The sequence below is a fragment of the Odontesthes bonariensis genome, chromosome 2 (assembly GCF_027942865.1).
Source record: "Odontesthes bonariensis isolate fOdoBon6 chromosome 2, fOdoBon6.hap1, whole genome shotgun sequence".
NCBI lineage: Eukaryota > Metazoa > Chordata > Actinopteri > Atheriniformes > Atherinopsidae > Odontesthes > Odontesthes bonariensis.
The window spans coordinates 4,528,002-4,541,001 of NC_134507.1; the positions used below are offsets into that span (position 1 = coordinate 4,528,002).

At 38.7% G+C, this 13,000-nt stretch overlaps 1 protein-coding gene across 1 annotated transcript in view; it reads left to right on the forward strand.

Moving 5' to 3' along the window:
• Positions 1–13,000, forward strand: part of b3gat2 (beta-1,3-glucuronyltransferase 2 (glucuronosyltransferase S)) — a 60,415-nt gene that overhangs the window by 24,744 nt on the left and 22,671 nt on the right. Inside the window, exon 2 of the mRNA XM_075474617.1 lies at positions 6,293–6,437. Within this exon, the coding sequence (XP_075330732.1) occupies positions 6,293–6,437 (145 nt within the window). The remainder of the gene's footprint in view (positions 1–6,292; positions 6,438–13,000) is intronic.

The window sequence follows — 13,000 nt, forward strand, 5'->3', positions numbered from 1 at the left end:
TGAAATTTGCCGTGAAGAAGCTGTCCAGGTCTGGCAAACTGCTGGCTTCGCTACTAGAACTACTGGTGATTGTTCCAGCAGTTGGCATTCGTGACGTCACGCACCTGTCGTTCCAGTTTGCCAAATTCGAGTCAAATGTGGTGATAGTTTATTGGGCCTAATCAGGACTATCCAGGGGCCTAAAATTATTTTAAAATCATAAAAAAATTCCATGGTATATAAGGAATCGATCTGCTATTTCAGTTTTGTGCAAAAAAATCACCTTTCTGTAGGTCTTTAAAGGTGCTGATTAATACAACTTGGCATCTCCAACCCTCTGTTTTTATTTCTCTCATTTAATGCACCATGGTCATTTTAGACGCATGTAGTTTAATTAGGTTACACAGTGGATCTCTGCCATTTCATTCGTCAGCATCTACATTTCCTGAGTCTGCTGGTCTATAACACAATTTACTGAGTCTTCTGATGTTCAGACTTGAAAGGTATTACAAATGGTTTGTTTTTCTTGTTTTGTTTTTTTAATCAATATTTTTCTTAATCAGTTTTGGGCAAATTGTTCATATGATAACAGGATGGCTACTTGGAGATGTGTTGCACCTAGTTTAAAGTTGTCCTGGTATTTATTTTGTTTGTTTTACAACCACAATTTTAAAAAAAACTTGGAACTCAATCCAAAATGGAAATAAAAATACATCAGAACCAATATTTTATTCACAATATAACATAGAAAACATACCAAATGTTGAAAGTGAGACCTTTCACATAATCTTGAATTGGCTGGTTGTTTAGCAGCCTCCCACCGATGAGACCAGTTTGATGGACCTTTGGGAATGTTGTGGAATATTGAACGTCCTCGCAGTTTTACACTGAGGAACGTCATCCTAAAATCATTCAACAATTTTTTTTTGCAGATTTCTGAACCCCTGCCCATCTTTACTTCTGAGAGACTCTGCCTCTCTAAGGTGCTCTTTTTGTGCCCACTCATGTTACTGACTTGTTGCCAATTACCCATATTAGTTGCAACATGCTCCTCTAGCTGCATTTTTTTTTTTTGGTCAGTACTTGCTTTTCGAGCCTTTTGTTAAGTTTAGTAAAATTACTCATTTTCAACTTTTGATATGTTTGATTGGGAATAAAATGCTTTTAAAATATTTTCATTTACATTTTACACAGCACCCAGGGAAATTTGAGTTGTAAATGTCTTTGCTATATTTTAAACTTTGGTGTTTGCAGTTCTTTTTTATTTTAAATATCATGACTTCATCTTTCACAAAGATCCATTAGAAAGCTACAATTGGTCGGTGTTAGCTAAAAACATACAGAGAACTCCATTGCTTCTTTGAGTTGAACACAGATCCTCTTGGAAGATGTTTTCCGGCAATAATGTCTGTTCTGGAGAATTCAAATGAGCAATTTTCTTCAATGCGTTTCGATCTCAGAAAATGTTATGGTACAAATGATACCGCAGTTGGAAAATTAGAAAGTGCCTGAATATGACTGGATATGACTTGTGAAAGCCCTTGTAGCCATTGAAAAGGACATAAAAGAAGAGGCACATATTAGTATGCAAAATGTATTCCTATTATTTTGTGGTGGAAATCGGGTTTCTAAAGCCAGGCCTAGAAGGAAAAATATAATAATGTAATATCAATGGGCTCTATTCTAAAGTGTACTGAGCTATGAGGTGCAGCATTCAAAACAAGGGATCATTGGACGTCAAACACGGATTTAAATGCTAAGCCAAAATAACGATTGTACTCCAGGAATGATCTGGGAACGAGAAATACAGTCAAAGTGTCTTCTTACTTCTTTTTCTTCTTTTCTTTTCATCTGTGTTTTCACAAAATAAGAGGAGCTGACATCTTTGAAAAGTGACCTGAGGAATAGGGTGATGCAGACAACAGGAACCAAGGCTTTACGAAGGGTTTTAGAATCACATGAGCAAAGTATCGGGGGCCCCAGTATTAATTGAAAAAGGGCTTCAAAGCTGTTGTTGCTCAGGGGCCCGAGCAGGAGAGTGACGTGATGGTGTGAGGCAGCAGAGACAGAAAAACGAGGAGATAAGGAGGGTGAAGGAAAGGAGAAGATGCTCGCTGCTGTTGCAGAGACAGAAGTGAGGTCAGACACTAACGAAATGTTCACTTTATCCACTTCCTTTCATTCTGCTGTGTACAGAGATAAAGTCACAGCAAATCATGTTATTTATTCGAAGATGAATAAGTTACAGTTATCATTTCTGACAGTGTTATATAAATAACTGGCAATTTCCTGTTCTTTATCTCTGCAGCAACACAGCAGTGATTCAGCCTAATTCCAGGCCCCCGAAAGCTAGTTAAAGTTTGCTGCCAGTGAAACATTTCCTCCGCTCCATCTTGTAATTTTCAAGTTTTAATTGGCCTGCAGTGAAAGACAAGTAGAAGTATTCAGGGGCTACAGTGCTGCACAAATAATCTTTTACAAGCAAAATATATGCTGTGAGAGTGTTAAGGAAGAGCGATTCAGCATAATTCAGAAGCTGTAATCAAAGCATTGTGACCAATTAACCCCAAATGCTTTTATATTATTAAACTGACAACATTATAGCAGACATTTAATGACACACATAAGTAATTTACTCTTTTACAGTACATGATTGAGCTGTCGCCCAACCATTACATAAAAGGCTGAAAATTTGTGATGATTTGATGAATTGAACTGAATTGATTATTTGGTCTGTAAGATTTCAGAAAATGGTACCTGAGCTCAGAGTAACTAATTGTCAATGTTTGCTTTGTCCAAATCTTTTAATGATAAAATGTTACCCAATAAAGGAGGAAATTCAATTTAAAAAGGTGAAATGATGAAATTCCTGTATTTTAGCATAGGAAAATATTCAAATTATTATATGAAGTCACTGATGACTATTGATTAAATTGTTGTTTCAAAGTCACAAGTTACCAAAGCCTTGGATGGAAACTCACTGAGTCTGGTCCTTTGGCCTCGCCCCCAGAACCAGCCTGGGGTGGTTGTATGTTAGCTGCAGTTAAACATTAAAGTACAAACTTTATAGCCTATTCTGCCCACACAATATGCACCTCGTATTTTTTTGTTTTAAAGCAGTATTTGAAAAATATCACGAGTTATGTTCCACCACTGCAATTTGTGAATTGGTTACCACAGAAAAAGCCAAACGGTAGCACGATGGTTTGGGGCCCAGGTTCTTTAAAAAAAAAAATCTTGGATGGGATCTTGGGATTTTAGATAGTTCAATAATATGCATGTTGGGTGCATTGGATGTGGCTGTTTGTTTCCATTTGATTGGTGGTATGCTCAGCGTCTTCCCCAACTTTTGCCACGATGATGAAGGAAATATTGGAAATGAAACAATATATTAAAATTCTTCAGAAGTCATGATATTTCTGCTTAACTTTCAAATAAATTCAAATATTGACTTTCTCAGGTTTTGCATATTTGTGTTTCCTCCCACCCTCAGCTGCAGGTAGTTCACTTCCTCCAGACCCGAAGTGTCAACACGCGTTTTGATTTATCGCTGGAAGAGAATATATTATTGTGTTGAAGAGTAGCCTTCTGCTGCCTTGTAAGGGGAGTTAACCTAAAAAAGAAGTTTATCTATAAATTTGTAAAGTCTACGATCATGGGCCCTTTTAACACTGCAGCAGCTAAAAAGTTTGTAATCCTCCGTCTAATTACTCCGCTGTAGTTGTGTGGATCTATCAGCTCTGGCTCCAGTTGCACTGATGGGAACAACAATATTGGTGCATTTGTTAATTTTTAATGAAGGTGTTGGCACAGGTCACTTTCTTTTCTTCTTTTTTTTTTTTACCTTTTATTACAAACACATGTTTACTGACCATAGCATTTCAGATAGGAATGACTAATGGCAAGTAACAGACAAGACAATTCGATTTGAACTGTCTACAAGACAGCTGGCTGCTCACGCTCAGTCCTGCCAGATGGAGCTAATGTCTGTGTCCAGTCAATAATAAACTAGCCTTAAGAAAGTCGTGCTTATTAGAAACTGTGGTCAAACACAGTCTGTAGGATACAGTGTAATGCCATTTCCTTGGCTTGTTCTCAGTTGTAGCCTTGTCTCGTGTCAAGTTACTTGACGTAACTCCGGTTCTTTGTATTAGTCTGTATTAGTTTTGTTTCTCTTTCGTTCATTGAACTATTATTTTAAGTTTAATATACGGTAGATGTATCCACACCTCCTTATATTAACACAAAAAGTAGTTAATATGAGGAATTACATAGAAAGGAATAAGAAGGTCTCTTATTACAGTATGCTAATGAGGGGATATTCTTTCTGATTCCACATAAATCCAGTGTTTTACAGAGTAATCAGTAGTGACCTACAGTGTGAGCGCTTTGTGGCTGACACACAACTCCGTTGACAGTTTTCCATTTGATATTGAGCTCTGGCAAGGCTCAGTAGATATTTTCTTTGAGGCAGACATCATTTAATTAGGCCGTCAATTACAGATTGACAATTCACCCACATCAGTAATGACATAACCTTTCCCTCACCTGATTAGACAAACACCGCACAAAACTATCACTGGTATTTGCAGGTCAGAAATGCCAGATTTTTAAGAGAATTTAGATTTTTCCATTGATCATGGTACACACAGCTGGGTTTTTGTTTTACATCAGTCTCCTCTGATATGATTGCTTGGAAGTTTGCACAGTGCTTTAAATCCTCCACAAACACTGTGTTGTATATAAAGTTGGTTCCCTGTGGCCTTAAAAGCTAGAAGTCGGTGTGATGTCTGACCGCAGTAATGCAGTGCCGCTAACTGATTTGGTTTGGTTTTGTTGCTTTGTCATGAGTTCCCCTTTAACAACTGATTTAATCTGTTCACTAATATGGAACTTTTATACGACAAACCTTGAAAAATTCAGTGATTTATTCAACTCTCATAAAGATTAAACAATATTACTGGGTATGTATTGTTGTAATGTTTTAAATACTTGAACGCAGTTTTTCTAGAGAAGATAATTGTTTTGTATATGGGATTATCGTCCATCGACTCTTTTGGGCTTTCACATGCGCGAGCCTACAACCAGCCGGTGAGTTACATGCTGTTTATAAAGTTGTTTTGTAACGTTCCCATGCCAGTAATGTGAGAACCATGCATATGGTTTTGATGGTAAGGCTTGTGACTTTATTGTCGGATGGGTTATAAAGTGGTGTGACGTTTCTGCTGTGTGCAAGTTGTTGTTTTACGTGGAAGGGTTAGCATTTGCCCCTTAGCCACCACGTATTAGCCTCGCATGACAGGCTGCGCGAACAGCGCGATCTCCACACAGGGAGCGCCGATTTGCACCTGTCTGTGTCCTACTGTCAGTATTTGACAACCTCTAGCAATGGAAACGCGCTTCAAATGCCCCGGAGTTCCCCTTTAATCTGTGGCCTTAAAAGCTAGAAGTCGGTGTGATGTCTGACCGCAGTAATGCAGTGCCGCTAACTGATTTGGTTTTATTTTGTTGCTTTGTCCTGAGCGACTGGCTGGAGGCTGCATAAGTGAGCGATGAGATGCAGTCAGAACGATCGGGCTTCAGGGCGGAGAGGGTTGGGAAATATATTAAAACACAGACACACACATATACTTGCATTAGCACACGACGGTACAGATGTGTCTTTTTTCCACACAAAAACTCACTGTCCTTGCACAGTTTTGGTCCCATCCCACACTTCCAGTCTTTTATCTCGTATCATTTCCAGTTGCACTGCTTCCAGCTGTGTGTTGTGAGATTCATTTAGTCTTATATTCACTTTGCAATAGAGACTCTTCATTCTGCTCTCACCCACAATTAAGATGGAAATTAAAGATGTTGAATCACTTGTGGTAAGAGACACACAAGCAAATCATTTCAAAGGCAATGTTACAAACCTGCTCTCTGACTCTTGGGCCTTTGCTGCCCCCTCAGGCTGAATCTCACCTGAAGGCCTTGCTATCATGTCTGGCTCCACCAAAGCTGATTTATTTTATTTTCAACCAAAGATTTTTAAGGGGATTTGTGTCCTGCCGATCTTTTTTAAATAACTAACCAAAGACCAGGCGTATTCTATTTGGAAACCATACATTCAGTAAAGATGGATGTGTACAACCTGGTAGAACTAGTTTAAAATGTCCTCCTTTGAACGTAGGTTTCTCAGTGGCATACCAAAGTTTCCATGTCGTTAATGATAATTTCTGTCATTGTAAATTGTTCTGTGGTTAAAAGATTGTTCAGATTTAAAAACAAAAACCTGGTAGAACTAATCCCATTTCCTTCTTCCTCTTTGCAGATGCGAAGCACTCGAGGCGTCTCTGTTTGGCCGGTGGGATTTGTGGGTGGCCGCACATATGAGCGACCCCTGGTGTCTGGGGGTAAAGTTGTGGGCTGGTACACCGGCTGGAGACCCGACCGACCCTTCGCCACCGATATGGCAGGTAAGAGGCAATTTGCAGATCTACTTAAATATTCTTCTTTGAGAAAAGTCCAAATGATGAGGACATTAAAAATAGCGAAAGCTTTGACCTCTGATTGAACCAAATATATTTGCTAAACGAACTTGTCATGAGCTTCACTCACAGATTTCTGTGGTTCACTAGTCTTGCTGATTTAAGCTGATTTCCTATTTGATTATCCTCTCAGTAAGATACTACAGAACCTGTGAGCCTTTCCTGATCAAGGCATCCTGTAAAGTGCCGCCCCTGCAAGAGGCAGAAGGGTCTCATATGAGCGTTTCCACATCAGATCAGATCAGTCTTTTCTTTAAGAAGCCAATAAGTACTATAGTATCAGTGTGGGATCATTTCTGGTCATATATCACAATAAATAGTTATTTGATTGGAAAATAAGCCTAACAAAATGTTAAATATGTGTTGAATGTATTGTTACTGGTACCTGAGAGGTGTATTTAATGATGCATGCTTTTGTTTTTTGTTTTTTGATGTTTTTTGGGGTTTTTTTAGACATGCATGCACTGACTTTTGCTTTTCATCTTCAGAATGTAAACATGTGGTCTGTGATACTGTATTTGTCTTGTACCAACTAAAACACTAATAAATATTTGAATTAAAAAAAAAAGAAGCCAAAAAGTCCTCATAAAGAGGAAGGTTTGGGAGCGGATGGAGCAGTTAGGCCATCAACCACAAGACTTTGTGTGACATGAGACCAACAGGCGGTCAAACATTTTGGCTCTAACATAACTTGGTCAGGGTTAAAACACGTTCTTTTTGCAACACATTTTTATCTTCCATACGCAGTTGCCCTTGTGTATTCTTCAAACGTAATTGTTGGCCTCATCATTAGATTTAACAAACTGAAGATGGCGCTTGAACCGAGTCCATTCCTTCTGGAGACTTAACTCAAATGTCTTGCTTATCTTGCCAAGGCAAGAAGGACTTGTGTAAAATTCTTGAGTCCACGATAAAAAAGAAAAAGACAGACAGTTGAATTGCATTTGCTATGTTATAGTGCACTGCACTGAATTGGAACTTGTTGGGGTTATGGAGATTTGAAGTTCTCAGAGCTTCTCTGAAACATTTTATTTGTATTGATCAGTTTATCTACTACAGAACAGCAAAAGTCACTTGAAGTGTTTTGGTCAGAGTGTGTCTGCACACAGATTCCACAGTTCTTCTGTTGAGCTTCTGTTTTTCCATAGATTAATTTGCCATGAAATGAAATCCGAACTTTCCACTTTAATGTTGTGACTGCTGCACCTCCACTGAGGAGCCGCTTGTGCTACTTTGATTGTTTGTTTATGGCTTTGAGTCCTGTTGAACAGATCAGTGCTGTGAGGTGAATGGACTCAAAGTTCAAGTTGAGCGAGGCTCAAAGTCTGTCCAACATTCTTAAAGTGTTCGGTACATGCAGTGTAAGCTTTTCAATTCAAAACATTCTTAGCATTTTTTTTTGCATTCTTTTCTTTTTGATGTAGTTGATGATGCCATAAGAATGATAGTTCATCTGCTTTTGCCTCTTCTTAGTTTATCCCTCGATTGCTTCCCTGTTGGTTAAATACAACATTTCAAACTCACGGCCACCTGAAGCAACCCCAAACACCAGCTTAAGCTTAACCAAATGAAAAATGAGATGAGAGAGATGTATATATGAAAAAATGTCGGACAGCTCAGCTCTCTGCAGTCCTGTTAATGTCCCGGGAAATACATGCAAGTATGAAACATTGGGTTGAAAAGTGTGTGGATCAGAGCTCTAAAAGAGTCAGCATTGGTTAGGCCTGTCAAAATTAACAGTACATGTCATTTTAATGATATCATCTGATTTATCTTCAGTAAATAATGTTATTCTTTATGAGAGTTGAATAAATCACTGAATTTTTCAAGGTTTGTCGTATAAAAGTTCCATATTAGTGAACAGATTAAATCAGTTGTTAATCACAATTATCTGTATGATTTGTATTATTTTTGATTGCCTACAAAAGATTCACAATCATGACATCTCTACTGTACATTATTATGTGACCACAAACACAGAACTCTAATGTGGCTTCATGTCTGCAGGGTGGATGTAGACAACCATTTGCTTACATGTTAGTAGCATCAGTGATAACTGATAACTGATTAAATTGGTGTTTACAGAGTTCCTCAAAGAGGTGCAAAATCAAAATAGTTATACTGAAGTTGTAGAATGAAATTTTCACATTGTACAGTCTGAATTTATAGCTCAAAGAATTCCACATCATTACAAAGACTCATATGTATATACATATATATAAATACATCAATAAAATAGAGGGGGATACAGGATGTATATAAGAGGCTGTAGTAAATTATGTTTTACATCAGTTCAACCAGTATATTGCACACAATAAGCCGGCAATACTTCTAAAAGACGTCTTGAATACAACATTAGTGTCCTAAATTAAACCAAATCTGCACTGAAAGAAATGCTCAATTTTGTAGCAGTTTTTAGCATTTTCATGGGAACCGATAAACGGGATAAATCATAAGTCATGCTAGGTATAGATGACTGTGAAACGATTAAACATTTCTGTTTCTGCACGTTCTTTTGTATCTGTGTCAGAAATTATACTATAAAAATATGTTTTTGCCACTAAACGAGAGGATTATGTAAAGACACATAGTTACAATTAGTTACATTAAAATTTAATTGATTTCTATCTCACAGTATGATTAAAAAAAAAAAAAATACAGGGGCTGTTAACATCTTCTTAAATTTCCCATAAAAAAAAGTCTTCAAGACTCCCATAAAGTTCCGGCCAGTCTTGAAAATAGAACATATTTACGAAAGACTTAGAAGGCTTCAGCATACGTCCAACGTGTATTTTGTGAAAAAGTCTTTAAGTTTTCTTCTCTTTGCTTCTCACAGATTCTACATGTCGCTCTGCACCTGGAAAATGTCAAGCCAATACAGTTTTTAACATTGTATCGTTCAAAAAAAAAAAAAGAGTAGCTTAATTTAATAGATAAATTATTATTTGCCATATATGTGGCAAATAATGATATCCTACTTAACCCTTATCCCTGTGGCTCATTATATATATATATATATATACACATACCATATATTTGCTATCTTTCCAACCACCTGTAACTCAGCTGTCTATCTGTTTGTCATTCGTGTCTGACTGAGTGATGGTTGACTAAGCTGCTGACCTGTTCATTAAAACTATGAACACATAAAAGCGATTGTAAAGACGTGTGAATGTTCCTATGTGCTTTAAAACACAATTACTGTAAATCAGTAGGAAAATAGAATATAGCATATATTTAGCTGATTTACCTCTTTATTCTGTGACTCATGATGTAAGCTGTTGAAAAAACACTTATGGCAATGAAAAGTAACCTACTTTGCTCTTTTTTTTTTTCCTTTTTGCTATTTCATTTATTGGTCCCACTGATAACCTCATTTTGTTAAGGAACACACCGTTCAGTTTTCTATTTTCTCTACACTGATGATAAAGGAAACAAAGCCGAATCACAATAAGGTGAGACCAGCCCTCATGTCAGGGGGAATCAATCAAACTCAACTGTATTTCAGTGCAGCAATATGATTGTGTGGGTAAGTGAGTTTTCAGAAGCAAACGCTGAATTCCAAATGTAGCTTATTATCGTCCTAATGAAGGGAGAGGATCAAACTGACACCCCCATCAATCCGTGCGCATCCTCATATCCGTGGTGTAAAAAATCCAATCAGCACCCACACTCCCTCTGACCGGGGAGAAAATAATTCATCACACTGACCGTAGAAGAACGCCCTGTCACTCATCACTCCACTTCGCCCGCACACTCTCTGTATTCAGGCTCGTGGTGGAAGGTGGCTTTTGTTAGAAAATATTATTGAATGTATAGAGCAGAGCTGGATACGAATGGTGATTTCACACTTGTCCCAAACACATATGTCAACACGCGACACACTCCCACACGCGTGCACAGGTCTGCCCTTGGGATTAGTTTTAATTAAACCATGATAACAGAAGCGTTATACCTTTTTTTTTTTATCCCCCACCTTTTTATTGCTCCACCTCAGCGAGGATCTTATCCCTCCATCTTCCTTTTCAACCCTAATCTCGCACACAAACACACACACACACACATGTGCGCGCTCGTGCACTGTAATTATTGCCTTTCTTTAACACTGCTCCACATAATTACACTGTCAATTTGTAACGCAAAGATTTACTGCCGGGGCTTTATTAGGCAGCTTTTTTTTATTTTATTTTTTTTTATTTTTGCTTTAAACTCTGCAAAGACAACAATGGCTGCTCAGAACAAACAGCCCAAACTTATTCACTCTTAAATTATTATTCATTGGATTTACAATGGGATGTCTGCAGAGCGCTCAGTGAGTGTCAGTGCGTGTCTGAATTGTATTGTGTTGTACAGCGCTGCATTGTTAGCAGAACACTAAAGCCTCCCATCTACTCTTCTGTCTCATTTAGCCACACACAATGGAGCCTGGACAATGATGGTGTGAATTCTATTCACCTCTGTGTATATGCGTGTATGTGATTATGCACATGTTCACCCCACACACACATGCACACACACGTACACATTATTACAGAGACACTAACACACACCTGGCACCACTTGAATTGGGATGAGTGAACACACTTGTATGTTCCAGGATGCACACATATGCGTGCATTTATACAACAGCACATTACAGCTACAAAGGAGTGGATAAGTTTGCATAGAGTGAATACCAAAAATACAACCCGCGTGCGGGCACAGACAACACAACACAAAGGCCGTCGTACCTTTGTTGAAGTGGCACTTGTGTCTTGGGAGTGCTCTTTGAGACTGGAACATGAAAGTGTTTAACCCCCAGAAACCCCGGTGTTTATATCCCTCGCCTGAGATGGTGAGACGACAAGAGCAGACAGTACGACCAGCAGCTGAAGACCTCTGTCCTGCTCCGTCAGGACGTAGTAAAAAAAAAAAAATCATCTCGTCATTACTTAAAATGATGTAAAAACAACATACGCTCTATGATTTAAAACTCGAAGCGGTCATTTTCTGCATGCGATATCAGTCTCAGACATCCTGCGGTGGAATTTTGGCCCACACTTCTTTACAATGTTGCTTAAATTCATTAAGGTTTGTGGGCAAGTTTATATACAACTCTCAGAAGTTCCATCAGAGCATTTCAATAAGGTCGACATCTGGACTTCGGCTGGGTCATTGCAACACCTTGATTTTTTTTTTAGTTTTCAGTCATTCTGTTGAAGATTTGTGATTTCTACAGCCTAAGCTGTAGCTGTCAGACAAACGGCCTCATATTTGACTTTTGGACTATTTTGGTATCCAGAGGAGTTCATACCTGAGTCAAAGCCTGCAAGTTGCCCAAACAAGCCCAAATCATCACCCCTTATGTGCTTGAAAGTTGGTATGGGATGTTTGCACTGATATGCTGTGTTTGATTTTTTTTCCAAACATGTTGCTGCGCATTGTGGCCAAATATCTCCACTTTGGTCTCGACTATCCAAAAGACATTGTCCCAAAGGTCCAGTGGTTTGTTTAGATTCAAATTTGTCAACCTAAGCAATGCTGCCATGTTCTTTTTAGAGACAAGAGCTTTTTTCCTGGTAACCCTTCCAAACACAAGTAATATTTTTCCAGCCTGGGGGGGGCGGGAGTTTACAGTTTCTCTGAGCATTGCACAATCTGAGGCAAACCTATGGAGACATCCACACCTGGGGCGACTGGCAACTGAAATGAATGTTTTGAAAGGATTAAATTGTTTAGAAATAGCCTTCCTAGATTGATAGGCATCAACAAGTGCATCTCTAAGATCATTGCTGATGTGGACCTGCAATAACTATGAATGAATGTCGCGTTTTCGATCCGCTCCGGACTAACGTTGGTGAATCTGAACCCAGCAACGTTAGCATGTCCTCGGCTAACACTGCAGGTAACTAACTAACAAACACTGCCTGTCATGTTAGCACCATTTGCCTCATTGTAAAACCTGCTGTTAGTAACGGTTAAGGTTAAATGAATGCCTTCTCAGGCATTACATTTAGATGAAATCATGAGAGACAGAGCCTGACTGGCTCAGAGCCAGAGGCTGGTGGTACTACCCCCAGTTCACCTCTACCTCCAGCTTCTCCTTTCACCAGAGCAGGAAGAGTTAAATTACCCAGGCCAGGATAGACCAATGTGGACCTCACCGTTGTTGGGTTTGTAAGGACATGACTCGTGTTACTTCTAAACTAAACAAAGTTGATGCTAATCGACCGTTTTGCCCCCAAATGAGAATCGACAAAGAACCGAATTGTTAAGCAGAATCGAAAATGGAATTGGAATCGTAAAAATCTTATCAATTGCCATTCCTAGGCAACAGGTCGCCAGTCCATTACAGAGCCAACGCAGACGCAAACAACCAACCGCGCTCAAACGCCCTCCTAGAGTTCATTTAGGATCACCAATTAACCTGCAATGTTTTTGGTCTGTGGGAGAATTTGTTGAATTTTAAAACCTGGTAAAGACCAGATGATTTGCTTACATCCTGAAATGGA